The sequence below is a fragment of the Pelodiscus sinensis genome, chromosome 8 (genome assembly GCF_052426305.1).
Source record: "Pelodiscus sinensis isolate ZL-2025 chromosome 8, ASM5242630v1, whole genome shotgun sequence".
Lineage (NCBI taxonomy): Eukaryota > Metazoa > Chordata > Testudines > Trionychidae > Pelodiscus > Pelodiscus sinensis.
In genome coordinates, this window is record NC_143059.1 from 61,649,389 (window position 1) to 61,672,365 (window position 22,977).

General features: G+C 40.2%; 1 protein-coding gene across 4 annotated transcripts in view; it reads right to left on the bottom strand.

Moving 5' to 3' along the window:
- The window catches only part of ATRNL1 (attractin like 1), a 999,362-nt gene that overhangs the window by 386,078 nt on the left and 590,307 nt on the right, over nt 1-22,977 (bottom strand). For all 4 annotated transcript variants that reach the window (XR_012905692.2, XM_075935409.2, XM_075935410.2 and 1 more), the window contains exon 25: nt 21,335-21,396. Coding sequence is in view for 3 of the 4 variants with exons in the window: in XM_075935409.2 (XP_075791524.2) it covers nt 21,335-21,396 (62 nt within the window). In the remaining variant the exon portion in view is untranslated. The remainder of the gene's footprint in view (nt 1-21,334; nt 21,397-22,977) is intronic.

The following is a 22,977-nucleotide window of genomic DNA, read 5'->3' on the forward strand; positions in this document are numbered from 1 at the left end:
ATGGGAAAATAAAGTGTATAGATCTTTAAGCATAATATGTTTTAACCCACCTGTGAAGTCAGAGGTCCTCTCCTGTCCCCCACCCTCAGACCATACTTCAGGTTCTTTTATTGTCTTTCTTCCCCCTCCTCTTTCCAACTTATGCCCATGGGAATTCTTCAAACAAATGAATAAAAGAAAAGTCTTCTCTCATTGTTGTCCCCTTATCCAAGAGAGAAGCCCATGGGAAAAGAATGAGAAGTAAGGATGACCTGTAATTCAGTCTTCCTCAGTCAGCCTTTTGGGATTAGATGGGATTATTCCTCCACCACTTCTTTATTGAACGTACTGCTCTGAGGCTAGGTAATGCAGCATAATTTACTAAAGAGCTCACTGGATTCTCAGTCACTTAAATAAAAATTAGACATTTATTTTTAAAGATAGATTCCAGTTTAAAAATATGTTGGTTAAATTGCATGGCCTATGTTACACAGGAGGTCAGACTAGATGATAATAAAGATTTCTTCAGGCTTGGAAATCAGTGAGTTTACCAATTTAGTTCAGGTTTCATAAAGATTCTCTGACATAGGAAGTTTTAATGTGGGGTTTGAAAAACGTCAGCACCATAAGAATCGGATGAGGGGCTGTGTAAACTTTGGCTTAAGTGAAAGTGGTCTGTGATAGGACTGAAACAGACTAGGACTTAGATTTTGAGTTGGACTCAGAAGAATTATGTATCCATTAAAAGTATCCCGTCCATTTATACCTTATTACAAACTTTGCAATAAAGTTTCTTTAAAATAACTTCAAAGAGGCAGGGGTGTCAGTGACCCCATGCCTAAAGAGGTTTGCTGTATCAGAAGCCACACCTTCAGAAATAGGGTCCTCAGACGGACAGAGTGATGATTCGTACATTTTTCAGGTGAAAAGGTACCATTATGATCTAATCTGACCACTGGCATACTGTAAGCCATAGATTCATATCCAGTAATATTTGCATGCAAAGATTATGGTTGTTTAGCTAAAGGATTAAAAAAGAGAGAGAGAAGAGAGGAGGGTAAAATTTCACAAGGGGAACATTTTATGTAATCTCTATAAAAAATAGGAAAATGTTACAGAAAACTCAGTTTGCTTACGGAGAGAGATTGGGTCACACAAAGAGACTGGTGGCACTGCGTAGGGTATGGATAGTTACACATCAGAGTGAAAAGCTAGAAGCATTCACAAAGGGGTGTGTAGCTACAAACAACAATGAAAGGCTTCAGAAAAGGTTGCTAGAGCCTTTCCCAGAGGTAGGGAAAGGCCCCGGAGCAAAGAAGGTAGAGGAACATTACTATGCTAAAAAATCACAGTGCAGACAGGGGAGGCATGGCTTGGGGATATAGAGTTCCACATAGGGTATGTACCCTACAGTTCAGGCAGGTCTTCATTCTATTCACCTCACTGCTATTTATAACTATGTTATGGGGGCAAACAAGTAGGTATGCACTCTATGTGGTGCTGTAAATCATCAAAGTATAAAACAGAAGGATATGAGATATCCTTCCCATGCAAATCTCAGTGCAACCTTCATTGGGAATTATTACCAAAGCTCCCATAATTTTATTTGTGGCTAAATTAAAAAAGAAATAACATTTATTCAAAATGTTTCATTCTATACGGGACAACTTGATTAAGCTATTTTTATTAACATTCTATTTTAAAGCTAATTAGTTGAATTCCTTATGAATCCAGATGTGTCTGTTCAATGGTAATCATTAGATTTAATATGTTAATAACTATGGGATCACAGTAGGACACATTGTCTAGGCACTCTCTTTCTTCCACTGCCTTGGTTTATTACAATTCAGTACAAGGACTCACAATATTTCTGTACTGCTGTAAACAGGTTGCTCATTTCTTTGATGTCACTCATTTCACAGAGTGCCATACCTACTGTGTCTGAAAGGAAGTCAGACTGGCAGACTACTTGAGAAAGCAGCTTGTCATTTGCCATCACACACAATGACATTATTGCCTAGAGCAAAGCGTTTACTATTTCTTTCTTCCTTTTTTTTATTTCACTACCCTTCAGCCCACCTCACTGCATGCTTATGTTTCTGAAAATGAACTCTCAAAGTTAACATTTACTAGAGGTTCATGTACTCTATCATGAGAGGATGGAACTGCTTTTCTTATGAATGTAAATGAGAAGAGCATAATTTCAAATCCATTTGTCACAGATGATCACCTACTCTAGCAGGTCTAGTGTTTGCTTTAAAATTAAAGTGCGAGGACTGAAGTTACATAAAAGAAAGTGATTGGGGTTAAGGGGACTGAGACAATCAACTCTGATCTGGATCTCCAGAGCTGTTTTTAATCTAATAGATTAGATTTACTGACAGAATTTAAGGAAGCACAGCACAATGCAAAAGGAAGCCAAAGTCAAGCACAATATAAAACATCTGTATAATGTAAGAAACACAATACAAACTATGTATAATATTTAGTGACAGATTGTACATCAAGATGCAGTCCCTTAAGAAGAGGGCAGCACATAGCTACCCCAGGGTAGCACTGGGGGAAATGTGCCTCAGGGAAACATTGTGCATCCTGGATTTCTCGGGAATTCATCAGAGGAAGCACCCTTAAGAGAGGTGGGGTGCATTCCTGTCTATGATTGGGCAGCCTCTGATTCCAACAGTAACTGTAACTGAAAAACAAGCAGACACAGAGTGGGGGGGTGACTAGAAAACTGTTTTGGTCGCCAGTTGAGAGACATGGGATTAATTGATATAGCTACCTCCCTATTCTGAGGCACCATGAGCATCTAAATTTGACAGACTGGCATTGGAAATCTCCCTATTGTTGTAGGCTATGAATTGGCTGCCTTAACAGGAAGTTTGAATGTATCCAATAACTCCATGAGGCATAGCAATGCCTCTCAATGATTACCAGAGAGGCAGGAATTCTCCATATAAAACCACAGACCATAAATTAAAATTTTAAATGCAATAAAAATAATAATAAAAATCCCACAAAAACTGCACAGTATAATATATGCATCATCCCAATGGAATTAAAATACACTATTTGCTTCTAGAGAGAGGGGAAATCTGTTTAAAGCATCAGCATCACTAAGTAAAAATCAGTTTTGTTCTTCCTCAAATGTAAAATCTGGTTTGCTGAGGTAATTTAATTTTCATGTTACTAGTAAATATTTTAATTTTTATCTATGTTAACTTTATATTCTCTGATAACTGAGCTAAGGGGCAAGTGATCTGAGCTTTGCAATTTCAGATCTGTCGTTCTTTTATGATGATCAATATTCTGTCTCAAAGCTAATATAACTCAAAACAATCGGCATTAATTTATCATATTTGTCTTCAAAGTAAATACCTATGTATTGAACATCTCTAATTTATGGGATGAATCATACTGGAAGGAGTTGTTGAAGAATAATACTATACTAAGAAAAGGATTTTTCTCTATTAAAATGCATTTATTACAGGTATATGTGGAAGGGGAAAGAATCTGGCTGCCAGAATACATATGAATTCAGTATAGTGAAACATCCCCAACTAAATCGACTCATGAACTCCTGCTATGTTGTGGGGGAAATGTAGGGATGATGAGTCCTGTGACATGCAGGAACCATGGTTAGCCAGGATGGGGCTGTGAAACTGCTCTTCAATCCCTATTAAGCTTCTCCTTTCCAGCTCCTACAGGTAATCCTTCTATTTGCTACCTCATACATACTTTGAGCACTGCCTTTCTGGCTAGTGACATATACTGTAGGTTTGAGGGTTGCACAGAAAATAAAAGACTATAATAATTGTCTCTTTGAACTGAAATGCTTCAGGTGATTGTTGGGCACTACATACATTTTACATACATCTAATGAGAAGATAACTGCCCAAATTTATAGCATCAAAATGATCTGACAAAGAAACCTGATGAGTGGAAAAAGACTGATAAAGCAAGATTTGGAGGAGATAATGGCAGGTGCCAGAGCAGGAGGTCTCTGTGGCAAGCGTGATTCAACCATGTGACTGGCTGGCCGGCCGAGGAGTGGTAGATTGCCAGGAAGATTGCTGACCAATAACTCTTACGTGTTTTGTTTACTCCATGGTAATGTGACCTATGGTAGCTTGCATGCCAGACTATATGTATGCACAATGACTGTCTCAGGTAATGACTTTTTTTAACTGGAGAAGCTAAAGCATATTCTCAAAATATAAAACTAAATAAATATAAATGTCAATACTACTGAGCAAGATGATGGAACTCCTATAATACATAGGGAAAATAAGAAGTATAAGATATGAGACCGAGATGTCCTATTCTAGCCAGGCAGGAGTGCTGCCATCAAAAACTGTCTCTGTGTGGTGGATTCTTTTCAGTAGCTGAATCAATGACATTAAAGGGATCTATTTCACGAATAAGAAGAAATTATGTACTCACAGCCACTAACTGATGAGCTGGTGGTTTATATTATGTTTTATGTTGAATGCACTTATTTTTTAAAACCAGAAAGACATGACAGTTGTAATCGGACACAGATATGTCCGGAGGAAAGGAGTATTCACCTTTGCAACTGTGACCCAAGTGGTGAGAATTTTTAATTTTATAAGCACTTCTGTATCTGACACTTGTTATGCTAAACAAACTTTCAAAGTAATTGTTGAGAACTATTATAAGTTCCTACTTGCAAGTTTATGAACAATTAGCATTAATCTACAAAGCACATACAAATGGAATTCATGCTATAAATAATTATGGGCTAACAGTTGTGGACAAACATTTTAAATTGTTGTGGTGTACAGTATAGGAGCACAAATTAGCCAAAAGCACAAAAGCACATAAATTTAAAAAGAACAGCTTTAAAATCAGAGATAAAAGAAGTGTAACATGTAGTATTGAATGTATATAGTGCTTGATATGTCCTAAGCCAGGGCTACTCAACTATGGAAGCTCCGGAGGCCACAATGATTCTCACAGCACATGTCAAAGGCCGCAACTTAAATGTGGTTTCATATTCATGCAAATATATATGCAAATGTATGCAAATAGTTTTTTTTACACTGATTGGCATGACTACAAAGATTAATGCAAGACTACACAACACACAGGACCCATTTAAGTCAGATCTGCTGGTATTAATAAAATGCAATATTTACCCAATTTCCCGATTTCCACCCATATGACATCACTAGTAATGAGCAATGACAGTCCAGGAATTTAACTACTAAAACGCATATCAACAGAAGACCATTATATTGACTCACTGTTGTGGAGTATGTTCCCAGTGGTGGCCATATTCAAAGGATCCTGCCTGTGGGCCGTGTGTTGAGCACTACGTAAACCCAAACTGCAGGGCCGCAAACAAATGTGTTGAGTAGCCCAGTCCTAAGCACTATGAAAACACTGCTCTTCTTACCATCTTTGTGTGGTAAGTATTATCAATGCAACTATGGAACAGAAGCCATATCTTCATTCCTTTCAAACCCTAAACTTGCGCCGATGGTGAGCTTTTGGTGAAAGAGTTTGTCCATGTGTCTGTCTGTTCAAGAACTCCTCTTAAACAATAAGAAGAGCTAGGACCACCAAATTTGATATGCAGATTCCTCTTATTATAATGTATAACAAAGTAAGGGTTTGGTTTTGCCAGGACAATGGGACAAGCCTGGAATGGGATTGCTTCTCAGAAAGCCAAACAGAGAAGAGATAATCACCAGGCAGGTGAAAGGGGCTGGCTTCAGGTGCCACTCCCTCATCTTGGACTGCCCCAGCTCCAAGCCTCTCATGTTCCCAGGTGTCTTTTAGGGAGAGCAGGGAGGACTGAAGCTCTCCCTCCCTCTCCCCATTCCCTCCCAATTAATATAGGAACATTGTCTTTTGTTGCCCTTTATCAGGAGGCAAGGGGAAAGTGCAGTTTGCTGAATTGCTCACTCTGGCTGGGGAACACAAGGGGTAGATGAATTAGACCTGTCCCAGCTAGGGGGCATGCATCCCTCCCCCAGGCTGTGCCAACTGGAGTTGCAGCAGCAACTGAAAGAAGCTGCTCACCTGGCCCCAAGCTGCTGTGGTGAGAGCGCGCTTGGGTAATCTTCTCTCCCAGGGCAGCCTGCATATTAAACCCCTCGTCCCCAGCCCTACCCTAGAATAGTGATTTAAATGAAGGAAAATAAAAATTAATTGAATGAAGGACCCAAGCAATGCCGGTTAAATCTTCTTTCAGATATAATAAAGAACACAGTATAGAAAAATTAGGATGCATTTTACCAGCCTAATCTACTGGATAAATCATTATGAAATGCCCAAACTGTTTTTAAAAAATCCCAACTGTATCTATATCTAGGTACATTTTCAATGAAAACTTCACATAACATTTGCAACCACTGAAATCCACCTAATAGATTACAGAGAAGAAAATCTTAAATCTTTTATCTTATTAATTATTCTTGTTTGTCAAGGCCCATGGAAACAGGTTTTCTGTTATTCTGGGGACAGAATTTCTTCAGAATAAAAATTAGAGAAAGAGTTCACTCATATTTACAATTTAAGAAATCTTCTAATGAGATTTTAACTGTTTCCAAGAAGATAAAAAAGTCACTCTCTTGCCCAGTTTGGGTGAAGGTGAAAAGTCTTCAAGGCATAAACTTAAAAAAGATGAATAATTCCAAAGCAGATGTCACAGTTCCTGTAAGAAAAGAGTCTGATGGTGATATGTTATTAGCCTTACATATCTGATTGCTTTTCTGCTCTCTCTTACACAAAGGGTCAGTGAACCAGTAGACACAATGAAGCATTCTGATATAAAAGGATGTAAATAGTTTCTTCTGTATTATGAATCTCACAGCCTAGTGCACTGACGCTTCTGTAATATCCTGCTTATTTCTTCAAAAAATAGTGTTTCAAAAAGGTTTTGCGACAGTGCATATTCTGAATAAGATGGTAGTAGATAAAGTATGCTCTTCTGGATCTGGCCATAACATCTGTTTTCATACATACAATTTTAAGTAACTTGCTTACAAAAAGTTCCTTTTTATAAATATTGATCCTTAACACATCCGAAACCCCTTTGGTGTGTTACTTATCAAAGTAGTTGAATGCACATTTCAAAAGCTCATAGGTCTTACCAAACTTCACAAGGCAAATACTCATTTAAATAACTATTCCTAAGCATAGTTAAAAAAAAAAAACTAGTGATGTTGTCTAACCAGACTATTTTCTCTTTTTGGCTAGACAGCGTGAACTAGGTCAAACCATATGCTCAACCACATTAAAAAACTATAGGATAGCCAAGAAAAGGTCCTGAATAGGATATATTTTATAAATCAGGTCAAAACATGTTTTAGCTTCAACCATGTTTAAATTATGCTTAATCCCAGTTATTTATTCTGCAAGTGAATCTTGAAAACATGACTTGCCTTTTATCAGCATTATTCACCACTGTCGTTACACACTACGGAACCATCCAATTATTAAAAAAGTTACTTTCAGATGTTGAGAGACCTTTTGTTAGACTTCAAATTTTGCAACATTTGTTTCTGTATGTTCATGTTATGATTGTTTTTTAAATTTTCAATACTAGTGATTCTAAAGAAATAGCACTCAATACCTCCTGATATTTACAAAATTTCATCTTTGTGGTAATGATGATGATTTGGGGTGGTCTGTATATTCCACTTCTAAATTGAGGATAATTTTATGAAACAGTGTCATGGAAAGCCTATCTATGTTGGTCCCCCATAATTTGGCAATGTTGTATTGTGTTTGTCACGCCAGAGACAATGATGAGTGATCAGCATTCAGTGATGATCTATTTAAAGTAAAACACTTTCTCTTCTTATTTGATGGAGACGTTGGAATGTAATGGGAAATTACCAGGAGGAGAGTAAAAGCAGCCCATGATTCCAGCAGGGGTCTAAAGGAAGTTTCAAGGGGAGAGCTAAAGGGGCAGCCATTTGATATCAAAGTAAGATAAGAGGCTGCTGTAGGGCAAGGGGGCTGATGACCCCACCTATCAGCCTGCCAGCTTGTCTTTCTCACCAGAAGCTGGTCCAATAAAAGATATTACCTCATCCACCTTGTCTGCTGATCATGGGCAGTGGGTGCCCCCATAGCTTGGGGAGGCAAGCACCTCTCAAGGCTGCCTACCAGAGTCCATGCTTCCCCCACAAAGGCCAGCTGGCCCCTGCCCAGCCCCTCTCTCCCATAATGTGGCTGCTGGCCCTTGCCCCCTCCCTGTCCTGGTCCCAGAGCTCTGGTGCTGAGGCTGCATCACCCACACCCCTAACCAGCAAGGTCCTCCCTGCAGCCGAGCTGCCAGCGCCAGCACTGACGGCCAGTGTGGCCCTAGCACAAGGAAGATAAGTGGCAAAGCCTCTAACTTGCTGGACCCAGCCTCTGGCCTCACAACAGCAGGCTGGGGGAATGGATCTAGGGGACTCATGTGGAGCAGAGACAGGGCGAGGTGAGGCAGTTTGGGAATGCAGTGCCTTACTTTGCCTAGGATACCCGTCACCTGCTGCTGATTGAACAAACATGATCCCCCAGTGACTCCTAATGGAAAGGGAAGCTAGTGAGGGACACTGGATTTCAGATGTAGTATTATCTGGGATCTGTGCTCTCCTGTGCTTTACATGAGTAACGATAAAAGATTGTAAAGATGCTAGATTGTACAAAGTGTAGGCAATCTATATGACTATTGCATGCTCCTGAGAGTGCTGAACTATAAACCAAGGCTACATATCACTTGGATGGAGCTCTGGGAGAGGAGTGTAAGTATTGGGAAATCTGAAGGATCTAGGGGTTCTTGATGCAGTGCATTGATAAATGATTGACAGCAGGTTCCAGCATTTGGAAGAAGATGCACTAAGTGTGCTTAGGGACCCTGAAATTAGAAGAGTTGCCAAATTCTGGTCAGACTCCAAGATCTTGAAACATCCTGTGGACCCAGAGCACAGAAGTTTAGATTCCTCCAACAGCAATCCTAAAAGTGCCCTAAGAGTCCCGCAGTGTGTACTGGCAAAGGGCTCACCGAACTCTAACAGCAAGTCCTATCAGGCTTACACTGTCATAGCACTTATCTATAAAGAGCATTGTGCAAGGCACTATAATTGTCAGCATAAGCATGCCGAGATGTTTGTATGATATTTTGCTGCATATTTGTCAGAGAAATATTGCCATGATATAAATATGGCAAAAACAAAGATATGATTTATGCAGAATGGGTTATGTGAGCTACTACTGCAAAGGTTAAATCATAACTGAATGTGAGTATCCTTTTTGTATGCATGTATCATTTCTGTATCTGAAGTTAGAAAGATGGACTATGTGTCAGTTACAAAAGTGCTTGCACTTGGGTAATGCCCACCACATAGTAGGCAATCAATCTGGATAGGCCATTAGGAAGAACAATAGGACTGTGAAGGTGCTAATCTCGCTCCTTCCTTTGAAGCATTGGGAGATGCTACTTTGACATGGCAAGGTCAGGTGATCATATCACCAGACACAGGATATTTTTATCTGCTGTTTATTTTCCACTGGGAAAGGATGGAGTCAATATAGGAAAAATAGGGCTCCACCATGTGCAAATCCTATGTAAAACTGGGAAACAAGTTAAACTTGGCTCTTTTCAACTGCCTTCCCGCCGAAGAAGCAAGACTGCTGAAATCACCTGAAGGAACAAAGGGACTAGGATGGGAGTGACAGGTACTGAGCCCAGGCAAGAAAACTTAAACCAGCAGTGGGGAACCTTTTTTGGGCTGGTGCTGCTGACCCACAGAAAAATCAGTCAGAAGCCACACACAAGTGAAAAACAAAACAAAAAAAAATCACAAAAAACTCCCCAAAACCCTCACTGATGTGGCCCCCAACTGAGAAGACACTCCCCGCATTCCTCTTGCCCATCAGAGCCTAAGGGAGCCCAGCCTACTAGATATTGTGCGTTCAAGCCCTGCAGTGGGGCGACAGGGGGGCTGGAGCACCAGCACAGATTCCTCAATATTGAGGGGTCTCTGAGCCTTGGGGAGCTGGACCCATGCAAGCCTTGGGGCACATCTGGCCCCCAGGGCATGAGGTTCCCCACCACTGGCTTAAACAGTGAATGGTATGCCTGAATATCTAAGATGCAAGTGGTGCAGATTACCTTCAAGAAACTCTGCAATCTGAATAAAACAATATTTAGGATGAGAAATTACTATTTGCAGTCAATTTCTTTAATGTATTAAGCCTAGATTGTGTGTTTTATTTGCTCACTAATCCACTTTATTCTGTTTCTATCCCTTATAATCACTTAACATTTATCTTTTCTTCTTCATAAACTTAGGGCTTTTTTTGTTTATTTTAAAACCCAATTTGAGCAATTCATAACGGGGTGGGGAGAAGCTGTGCATATCTTCCTCCACATTGAGGGAAGAGGTGATTTTCATGAGCTTACACTGTATAGACTTCTGTGCAGTGCAAGACAATACAGTTTAGTATTTGCACTCCAAATGAGTTGTGCAGAGTGATGGGTAATCCCTAAACTGAGTTCTTCCACATAGAGCTGATCACAGTGTCTGTATAATTCTACAGCTGGGAGTGTCCCTACCTGTGTGTGTGCTGGAATGGGGCTTGAGAGCTTATCACAACAGCATAAAATAAGGGGAGCCCAGGCTTGTGGAACAGGCAGGTTCAATGGAACCCCTGCACATCAGGTGGCATCCTGAGGCAAGACTCTAACCTTACACAATATGCATGGACTTTCATCAATAAACTGTATTTATATAGGGGTAGATAGATGATTTTTTTTCCTACACAAAGGAATATTGATTGATTTGAGTTCCTAGGTCTCCAATGTAAATCAAGCAGTGGGTAAATCAACACAAAGCAAGCTTCATTTGCATATTAAGTCAATAGGAAAAGTAAGTTAAAAGGAGACTAAGAAAGACTATGAGTATACTGAAGAACACACAGCAGAAGAGAAGAACTTTGCCAGGCAGTACACTTCACAGGGGTATATGAGTTCTATGGACTTTAGGGAGCGATATGAACCCCCAGGGGGGTTCCACCACTAAGGGTACATCTATATTGCAATGCTATTTTGGGATACCGGAGTATCCTGAAGTAGCTATCCCACATCTTCACAGAAAGCCTGTTATTTCAGGCTCATTATTCCGATGTCCCTGTAAACCTCATCCTACGAGGAATAAAGGACATTTTCAAATAGTGCCTTATTTATAAATTTGGCACTGTGCCAACTGACTAAATAAGCTTTTTCAAAATAGCATCTAAATAAGATACACAATTTGTGTAGCTCAAATTACATATCTTATTTCGAGTTTACAGTGTTGTGTAGATTCACCATAAGGGAGCAAAAAAGAACACTTTTTGTCTATGAAAGCTGGATCCTGGCCCAAGGATCTAGTGATGCTGAGAGATTGCTTTAGGTGAGCAACTCAGACAATGAGTTTAGCTTCTTAAAGTTATATTTAGTCTCTTAAAGACATGATGGACTTTTATTTTATTTGTAATCATATCTGTTTCTACTGTGCTTACTCAGTATCACAAGTTCCTTTGTTAATAAATTTCTCTTTGCTTTATCAAAAGTGTGAATTCTTAGCTGACTCACATAAATTGGTATGTACATTTTCTTTTTGGAGGTAGGAGATCTCACATTCACAAACAGTGAATCTCCAGTGAAGGAGACTGGATGTGGGTGGCAGGTGAAGGCAAGCCTCAGCCCTGCCCCCTTCCAGCTGAGGCCCAGCCCTTTCCCCGGTCCCCCATTGAGCCAAGTCCCACCCACCCCTAACTCCATTCTTCCTGGCTACCTAGAGGGCTAGGCCTGCCATGCCACAGCTATAGCCTTTCCCGGCTGCACCAGCCTTCCTGGGCAGTTGGGTTGTTGCACTGCAGCTCCAGCCTTCACCTATAGCTGAAGAGCTGGTCAGCTGCACCGCGGCCTCAGCCTTCCCTGGTGGCTGTGGAATGTAGTCATTTTGGGGATAGCAATGCCTTTCCTTGCCTACATTATCCACTGCCCATGCATAGGGACATGTTTGTCTGGTGTGGTTAACAGACTCAGGTGACAGGAGGGTGTCACCTAGTTTAGCTGGTACAAATCTTTTTGCTAATGCAAATGGTTAACTGGGTCACGCATGTTTCCAGTTGCCCCAACAAAATGTTACAGAGGCTGGGAGGGGTAACATAGGAAGATTATAATTTCTACTGTATGTTCTCTGTTGCAAATAAAGCACTGAATATGGTTAATATAATTTAAAACTCCCTGGCAATAGGATCTATGACAGGGAGGTTTAAATTATATTAAAAATATTCAGAGCCTTATTTGCAACAGAGAACATATAGCAGAGACTATAACCTTCCTGTGTGCAATTAAAGGAAAAATCCATCAAGATTTCTCGATACAAATATATGTTTGTCATTCATCACATATGTACTTGCTTCAGCCTCTCATCTACTGCCATTCCACTGTGAAGCACCATAATGGTCTTTCTTTGACTCATCCATTCTGATTAATCATTTTCAAGCTATGACATCACTGAGTCACTGAGAATACTACACTTACAATCATTATTGATGGAAGTTGAACCTACCCTGGCTTCTCTGCAATATGAAAACAACGTGAGGTCTCGTACTGAAGGTCATTAATAGACACAGGAATGGCACATTTTTCAAATATATTGTTTATTATGTGTACATGAGTTAGCATCTGCAAGGATACTATCTGACAAAGGTATTTGATAAGAAATATTATGTATGATACTTTTTTTGTGTGAAAACAACCCAGTACCAAAGACCTAACCTTCATTGAGAACTAATTATTAACATTGTGTACTGAGATACCCCAAGGAAATACAATAATAGCCACAAATTGTCCTTAAACTGATGGATAAAGATATCATGTTTTGACAAAGCGTGACAAAATTTGACAAAGGATTCAATAACCCTGGAAGGAGTTAGAAAGAATACTATATCTACTCCAAACTATTTAAGGTAAAGAAGTCAGAGCCCGCAGTACAGAAAGGGTGATTACAATGTACGTCATCAGGTGAAACAGGCTGACAGAGAAGGAACACTGAGGGCATGTCTAGTCTACTCTCGGCTTCCGAAAGAAGACATACAAATTTGGCACGAATCTTCTTCTAATCCCTTTTTTGGAAGAGGTTTTTTCCGGGGGGGAAGGGAGGAAAGGGGGAAACAGTCTAGACGGGTTTTTCACACAACCCCCCCTGTAAAAGCCCCATAAGCCTCATTTTTTGAGGAATAAGGGTTCTTTCGAAAAAGGAGAGTTTTATGTGAAAAACCCTGTCAAGACTGCTTTAAAAAAAATACCTCTTCCGAAAAAAGGATTGGAAGAAGATATGCAAATTCAGCACAAATTTGCATATCTTCATTCAGAAGCTGAGGGTAGTCTAGACATGCCCTGAGAGTGAATGAAGAAAAGAATGTGAACTAGGGCTTAATAGAGAAAACAAATTGTTGAAGGGCAGAAAGTGGAAAAATGATACCGTTGATCAAAGGATGTAAGATATTTTATTATATCACATAACTTTACCTGAAGTTCTAAGAAGCTTTCCTATCCCCCAGTATGATTTGTGAGATTCAGTCATGAAGGCCATGGATTTTGTGACTTCTTCTGCACGCAGAGCTGGAGAAATTCTCAGCCCTGGGCCATTGGATCAGTAGACACAAGGCTGAAAAAGTAACTGGTGTTGAATCATCACTCTTGAGGGCTAAAGAAGTGGCAGGGCCATCAGAACAGCTGGAATAGTTGACTAGAAGTCAGCTTTGGGTGCCACCAGGGCAGCACACTAAGACTGCTGAAACAGTGTTAAGCAACCAGCCCCGGGATTGCTGGAGTAGCAGCTGGGGTTGGGTCAGCCCACTCTGGGGCTGGAGCAGCAGCGGTCAGCCCCTGCCACAGTACCAGCAGTGGGGCTTTTACAGTTGCAAGCCCCCGAGAGTACTCTATTTGTCCTCCCCAGGCTATTTTTCATAAAAGTCAGGGACAGGTCATTTCTGTTTATTGTCACAACCTGTCCCTAACTTTTACTAAAAATATCCATGACAGAATCTTAACTTTCATCATCACTGACCCCACTAAGGTTTCATGTAGGAGTTATAATAATAATATTAGTCTCCCTGATTTCAAGGATAACATAGACAAACACAGTATTAACAGGTTTTTGCTTGGCATCATAGACAAATTCAGGAAGAAAATTTACCTCAGGGACCACAGAGCCATTTGCCTTACTGTGTAAAATGAACAGCACATAGTTTCTACGCCTGAGGCTGTTTTTCTAGCCATGCAACATGGTTCTTCACAAAGTCATTAATACCCACTCTAATAGTGTGGCACCATGCAATGTGTTCAGTCACCAGTTGCTTGAAAGTAGAATCAGAAATACTCCTCTTCTGAAGGTTTGGTTTCTTTGAAGCATTTAATTGGTACTTCACACTGGTTGCCAGAGCTTAATTTAAAATATAGAATTTGTTTTGCTTGATGAGTCTCAGACACATGGATTAAATGACTAGCCCATCTCAGCTGAGTGCAAATCAAATGAATCTTGTTATTAACTGCACCAGTTTCTGCCAAAACATTCATGTTGGACTCCCAGTCCTGATGTGTGATACCCACCAATCATTGTAGGTGTCACAGATGAAAACTCATGCTTTTTAATGTGATTTGATCATAGGTCTATGTTTCATAGTGTGATAGATAGTGTCATACCCTTCCTACCACTGTAATATTGTTTGCACAAGTTATGCCTTGTAAAGTATCATTTAAAAACTCCTAATTTGATACTCAATATTATCATGGTAAAATGCACCTATAAGCATAATCTCAGATCATGACCAATGTTCCCTCGAAGGTTCGCACACCAAGAATTTGAGACCCGCCCACCTCCTGAGCAGAGATCAGGTTTTCCAGGGTGGGAGCCATGTGGGGGCTGCCTTGTCCAAGGAGCAGCAGGGCAGCCACCGCACAACCCCGGCCCTAGCTTCAGCCCTTCCCCAGGGCTGGAGCTGCTGGTTGTATGGTGGGCAGCGGCTGCTCTGACAGCCTCAGCTGGGGTCAGAACTAGAGTTGCAGCTGCAATGAGGGAGGTGCCTGCTGCAGTGGCCCCATCCAGGGCTGGAGGGCTAGAGTCACATCTTGGGAAGCACCTGCTTTGGCGGCCTTAGCCGTACCAGAGCCTTAGCTGAGCCACATGTGGTGGCGGCATCCGCTCCGGCATCCCCAGCTGGGGCCAGAGCTACAGCTGCATCCCAGGTGGTGCTTGCACCAGCAGCCCCTGCAACAGCGGCCCCATCCAGGGCCAGAGCCGGAGCCGCATCATGGACGGCTCCTGCTCTAAAGTCACTGGCCAGGGCCAGAGGGCGAATGCCGAGCAACCAGTGGCACCTGCTCCGGTGGCCCTGGCCAGGGTCAGAGCCACATGGCGGGGGAGAGAGGGCAGCATTCTGGCAGCTGCTCCAGCAGTTAGGGCCAGAGGACCCGAGCTGGGGCTATGTTGTGGGGAGGGGGAGTGGGAACGGGACTACTCTAGCAGCCCAAGTTACATGTTGGGGGGCCATGGTTCCAGCTCCACTAAAGAATTCACTAAAGAGCTTGACCTTGGAATCTCAAAAGGTAAATCTGTAGTTATCTGAGGTATAAAATAGATAGCAAACAACTAGAGAAACGTTCTGCTCCCTGTTCATATTTATTTAAGAGCCTCAACCACATAAAGGAGAACAGTTCTTTCTGACCCTCTGTATTGTTGTCACTTTTGAAGGCATCAATCATGTCAATAGTGTTGATTGTGCCAATGACTATTTTTCTCCCTGTGGAAGTTATTTCTTCAATCTCTCTCTCACACACACACTCTGCTGAAAGCATGTGGTAAGAAAACTTTGCTTACAATTTCACATATTTTGTTAAGTCGGGCAGCAGTAGCATGTTAGTTTTATTTCTGTTGTAACCATTTCTGACTTTTGTGTCTTATTACTTGTATTCACTTAAAATCACTCTCTTTGTAGTTAACACATTTGTTTTATCTAACCCAGTATGTTTATACTGAAGTGTCTAGGAAATGCCATTGAGGTGACAAGTTGTATATACATTATTTCTTTCAAAGAAATAATGGACATAATTTAGCTTGTGTTGTCTAGGAGAGACTTGGGCAATACAGGACATAAGTTTTGGAAGGAATATCTAAGAAGGTGTTGTGTTGGGGGTCACCTTGTAATATAACCAAGGCTGATGAGAACCAGAGCGTAACTTGTGGCTAGCAGGTTGAAGTTACATACAGACACTCAGAATGTGCCTTATATGCTAGAAGGTTCTTTGTAAGTGGCCTAGGTGGGAGCTACCTCAGCAAGGCACAGTAGGGAATGCAAGATCACTGGGCAGGGGTGGCATATTAACCTGTATGCCTGAGGGCTTCTGCTAGCATCATAATAAAGTACAGAGAAATGCCATGAGGACAACAGCATTATACATGTTGATTTGTGTCTACAGATGGGTTCCATGTTGTTTCCAAATGTAGTGATAAAGGAAACAATATGTGGTGCTGACTTTCTTAATGTGTGCATCCATTTTGTGTCACTTCATTATTTAATATACTGCCGAGATAAAGAAACTTTCTGATGGCATAGTGTGAGAGAACTTTCAACATTGATGGTTCTTGGTAACGTTTTTGAGAAGTCAGCTGGTAACAACTTTTGCTTGATTGGCGGTAAAGCTGAAGTTACAAGCCACCATAGCAAAGCAGTTTGTGTAATCTTGTAATGCTATTTCAGAAAGTACAACCAAGACACAGAGAACAGTTCTTTGAAGAAGGCTTTGCTCACCTTTGTATTTGCATATAGATGAGAACAACGGAAGAGGCTGTCAGTGTAACTATATATAAAATCACCATTTGAAGAGCTATGAAGGGCTTCCGCTAGCATCACAATAAAGTACAAACAAGAAGGATAGAAGAAAGAACATTCTTTCTTTGCTCCATTTGTGACTGGAAATAGAGCTGTTAGATCACCATCAACACTGACTTTTCCAAACACGACTTCATAGAATTGCCAAACATTGTTAATAAATGAGCATCAAACATTGTCTGGGCATCCAAATTTAGTAAGCAATTTCCAGATGGCACTGTGCTTGACTATGTTAGACGTTTTTGTTTAGACTGATTAACAAAAGTTGATATTGTTAGTGATATTTTTATCATAATTGTCAGATAGAGAAAATCATGCCAACACTATTTCACGTAATGCGAAAGTCACACAGTGACTCAGATAGAACTTTATCAACAATTTGGACCAGAAGCTAATTCAGGAGAATCTATACAAGACTCTTACTGGCCACATAGAGCAAGGAGATGCTATGGAAATTATCACAGTCACTGTTTAAGGCTTTGTGCTTACAGATAGTGACCAGATTGGTATCGTTCAGTTGTTGCAAGATGATTTCTTGAAGCCAGAAGTGATAAGAATTCAAAAAACTTGGCAATGAGAGGATTATTTCCATGTTGGAAAACTTCAGCTGCAATGGTATCAGGACCAAGGTATTTGTGATTTTTCATTGCTTGGACAGCCCTTAGTATCTGAGCTTATGTGGGCAAGTGCATAAGACCCTTTACAGACATTATCAAGTGACTCAGTAGAGACAGCAGATAGATGATTAAGTAATTCAGTTAAATTGTTCATGCCACCCATCATAAATGACAGCGTGATCTGTGACGAGAAATTCATCACCAGCACTTCTCAGTAGGGCCAAACACTACTTTAACCATGTCATAAAAGCTTGTGGGATCATGTTATTGAACAACCTGCAGTTGGCTACATTGTTCTTCAATGTAGATTGTTGGTTTTGCTGGAATTTGTGTTGACGTGTGCTATATTTGATCTTTTTCAACTCACAGTATAGATAAGAGCACACCATGAGCTTGTCTGTTTCACAGGAAATGGATTTGATATTTCAGGACCATTATCATTGAGCCAAGATGCAGGACGGCATTTTGTATATCTAGCCTAACTGACAACTTTATTAGAGACTGTATCACAGCATTATACCCATTCAGCAGATACATCATTGCTGTTTGTTGTAAGAGTTTTCAAAATGGTAGTTAGCTGTATTGAGAATTGTTCAGTGGATAATGGATGGTTTATCAGGACAACATTTAGAGGCTTAAATGACTGATTTTTACGATTTTTCAGCCAAACAGAAAGGAAGAAATTTGACTGCTAGACATACTATTGTCTTGTTCAATCAGCTCTTTGTAATTATGAGCTGTTATGAGCACATCTCATAGAGTTCGCTATCAGACCACCACATAGTCATTAAGATGCCAACAGTATGACCAAGAATATATACAAATTAATTTGCATTTGTCGTGGAGGTGGAACATAGAGTTTGGGATACCTAATTGGTACTCAACATGTCACAAGCAAATTTAAGCCATTACTGCTCATTGCCAAGTATGCCGCAAATGGAGAATCATCACTGCCAACATGTATAGGGTGTTGAACTATTTAGTTTGGAAGAAAATTGCTTCTTCATATAATCAGAGTTAGTGACACTCTATGTGTAACACTGATTAATGAAGCATAACATTCACCTCCCAGGGCAGTTGAAGCTTCATCAATCTGTCATTTATGCCAATGGGTAGGCTCTTCAAACGAGAGACACTATTTTTTTCAAATTGCAAAACCAGCTCTCATGTCATGTGACTATTTTACGTGTTCCCCCAGAAAAATGTGTCAGTGTGATACCTTTCAACCTCTTGAGCAATCAGAATGATCTGCCTAGTTAGGCAGTCATATGGAGCTTCCATGTTATAACACTAAGGCTATGTCTAGACTACAGGGTTTTTTTCGAAAAAAGTGGCCTTTTTTCGAAAAAACGTCACCTGCATCTAGACTGCCATCGTGTTCTTTCAAAATTAAATTGAAAGAATGCAGCGGTGTTTTCAACAATGGTAAACCTCATTTTACAAGGAAGAATGCCTTTTTTTCGAAAGAGCTCTTTCGAGAAAAGGCGTTCTTGAATGCAAACAGGGCTTTTTTGAATGAGAGTGTCCTGATTGCCTTGATCGCTTTTCCGAAAGTCTCATGGCAGTCTAGATGATCTCTTTCGAAAGAGGCTTGTAGTCTAGACGTACCCTAAGACTAAAGGAAACTTTTCAAGACATGTGTAAGTTTCAACCATATGATGGGACATCTTCTATCAACATAAGAGGAGCAAAACTGTTCAAAATGAGCAATTTTTAGGGTACCTTTTTTAGCCTCCTCCTCAGATCGTAGTCATCTGTGTTATCTCTGACTAAAGGAGCTAAGTTAATCCTGATGCTGCCAACAATGGTTTCACCCCAAATGAACACAGATTCTCTTGCCACAGAGGGCAGAGAAAGAGATAACAGATCTTCAAATATCTGAAAGGTTGACAAAAATGGAGAAAAACTGCCACATACAGCAATTTGTTGAATTTCTCTATCTTGTCACAGAGGGCTGGAGAAGTGGCAATGGTTTCAAACACTTTTAGTTTGAATGTCAGAAGAAAAAAATACCCTTCCAAATTATAAGAACAGTAAGATAATGGAACAAAGTGCATAGGGAAGTCATGAAAATTCCGTCATGGATTTTTTTTTTCAAAAACAGGCTGGAAAGCCATCTGTTTTGAATGGTTGAGAGACAATAAATCCAGTACCTTGGCAGAGGGTTAGACTTGATGATCTTTGTGGTCCCTTCTAACTGTATGATTTTATGATTGTTCATCTGGTCAGTTGCTAAAATGCATCACAGCTCTAAACTTAAATCACTTTTTTCATCTTGATGTAGCAAAGTAATTTGTACACATATGCTGATAAATAACAGCATCATTGTTTGACAGCTGACTATGGAATCATTAAAAATAAAAAATTAAAGAAAAACAATTCATTTAAACTAGCTTCCAACTTGGTAACATCATTAAGAAACATTTAAGTTATCAATACAGCACAGAATTGAATTTAAACTTTCATTATTGTGTAATGTTAAAATGTAATTTTGGTTAGATTTGTTTTCAAGTAACAGGCCATCTTGGCAATCTAAAAATTGCAAATGTTAAATCCTGAAAGAAATGGATGTTTCAAAAAAAAGTTCTAGCATTTTAATCCTTTGTAGAAGAATATCGTAGAATCTTACAAAAAGTTTTGTAAATTTTGTATCATAAAATATGTTTTGATCACCACGCTATTACCATTATATACCTTATATGCCAAAATCACAGCGTAAGTACTGCTGGACTGTCTCAGGAGAATGCCAGGTCACACATATTAGCCTTTATTTTGTCTTAGTTGGATTGCCATAATTAATTGCTCATAGAATTTATCTTTCCACAAGCTACCGTGTTGTCAGATTTCTGTAGCTCGACTTCTAACATTAGTGAAACACGTCCATGCTGGTGTCAGTGCACAGTTTCACTGCCACGGAAGAACCACTAGGGTAGGAGTGGGGATCGTAAGGCCTGAGGGTCGGATGCAGCCCCTAGCTTGCCTGGATCTGACCCCCGAGGCTCAGGCTCCCCCCCAGTATTGTGGTGCTCATGCTGGTGCTGCACCATTCCCATCATCCCTCTGTGGGTATGGAGCACACAAAATCTATTAGCCTGGGCTCCCATAAGCTCTGGTGTGCAAAGAAAATGTGGGGAATGTTTTTTTCCTTCTCATGTGGGGGACACATCAGTAAGGGTTTCGTTTTTCTTTTTTTGATTTTCACTTGTGTGCGGCTCCCAACTGCTTTTTCTGTGGGCCAGAGGCCTCCGACGTAAAAAACGTTCCCCATCCCTGCACAAAGGAGACTGTACCTTAACCAAGCACAATTTCTCGAGTCTAGATGTAGCCTTGCTTGTGGCGAAGAATGAAAGGTGAGATATCCTTTGCAACACATAATAGGTTGGAACAAGATTCTCTTCCTGTGCTGGTTTGAGGAGCAGAAATCTTATGACCTGCCTATTTCTGGGTGAGTTATATGCCAGGGATGCTCCTAAATTGATTTTATAGTAATAATTTTATTCAAAATACTTCTTTTAAAATCATCACATGTGGGTCTAGCTGCATTTTGTAAATCAGCTTAAGTAGCCTATGATTTCTATTACATACTAATATTGAAGATATACAGCTGGAAATAATTTCTGCATAAAGAATGGAAAAACTATCATTGTTATAGACAAGAGGCCAATGACTGTATCAACCCAAATTACAGAGGTCAGGCTCCTCAGCAGCAGTAAATCACAGTTGGCACACAAAAATATAGATATTTCTTAAGAATTAAGAATAGGCAAATCTAATGCTTTGATGGAACAAATTAGCATGGATTCAATCAGGCATTAGAAGAAACAATTTACCTGAAGAAGGTGACAAAGAACTGCACAAGATCCATGATGGTGTTGTGCTGTGAAAAAGCAATCTGCAAATAAAAATTAAAATAATTATTAAAATATTTTCATAGCAACAGTACCTTAAGATAGTCTAGAAATAGGTCATTTTTTAACTCCATGGATGATCAGTTTACAGTGTAATTTCGGCATGGTATGCAAACCTGCACAACATCCACTTACCATAAAGAGAAAATAACTTCCAAACCAGGTGCTAAAAATGCATCTCTTTATGTCAAACAGAAAACAATGAAATGCAGTCCTCGACTCATATTAAAATTAATGGAAATATATACATAAGAATATAATGGGACATGTACAATATAAAACACATTTTTTAAGATAAATAGTCAATTCCAGAAAAAAATACCATTTTTTCTACATATTAACTCCAGTAATATTTTAATTAATTTCCATTTCCATTTTAGTTAGGACATTGAATACACATTATAAAAGCAAAATACAGGACAATGTAGCACTTTAAAGACTAACAAGATGGTTTATTAGATGATGAGCTTTCGTGGGCCAGACCCACTTCCTCAGATCAAATAGTGGAAGAAAATAGTCACAACCATATATACCAAAGGATACAATTAAAAAAAATGAACACATATGAAAAGGACAAATCACATTTCAGAACAGAAGGGGAATGCAGGGGGAGGGAGGAAGGAAGGTAAGTGTCTGTGAATTGATGATATTAGAGGTGGGGAGAGTGGGACGTCTGTGAGCTAATGGTATTAGAGGTGATAATTGGGGAAGCTATCTTGGTAATGGGTAAGATAGTTTGCGCATTTGTTCATTCCTTCCCGGAGAGTGTCGAATTTTAACATGAATGACAGTTCAGAGGATTCTCTTTCAAGTGCAGATGTAAAAGGTCTTTGTAGCAGAATGCAGGTGATTAAGTCATTGAGGGTATGTCTACACTACCCTCCTAATTTGAACTAGGAGGGTAATGTAGGCATACCGCACTTGCAAATGAAGCCCGGGATTTGAATTTCCCGGGCTTCATTTGCATGAAGCCGGCCGGCGCCATTTTTAAATGCCGGCAGTTCGAACCCCGTGCCGCGTGGCTACACGTGGCACGGAGTAGCTAGTTCAGATTAGACTTCCTAATCTGAACTAGCTGTACTCCTCATTCCATTGGACCTAACCAAGTGAGTTATAAGATCAAGAACACATATTCCTGCGCATCCAGAAATATAATTTATGCTATCATGTGCCGAAAGTGTCCGTCTGCTATGTGCATTGGACAAACATCTCAGACACTTCGCCAAAGGATTAATGCCCACAAAACAGATATCAGACAAGATCACAAAGAAAACCAGTTTCTTGCCATTTTAACCAGAAAGGACACTCTCTCAACGGCTACACGCAGCACGGAGTAAGTAGTTTGAATTAGGCTTTCTAATTAGAACTACCAGTACACCTCGTTCCACGGGCACGGAGTCCGCACTAACGGGGATTTAAAAATGGCGGCACCCGGCAAGATGCAAATGAAGCCCAGGATATTTAAATCCCGGGCTTCATTTGCAACTTCGAATGACTACATTAACCACCCTAGTTTGAACTAGGGTGGTAGTGTAGACATACCCTAAGGTGCTATTGGACCATTG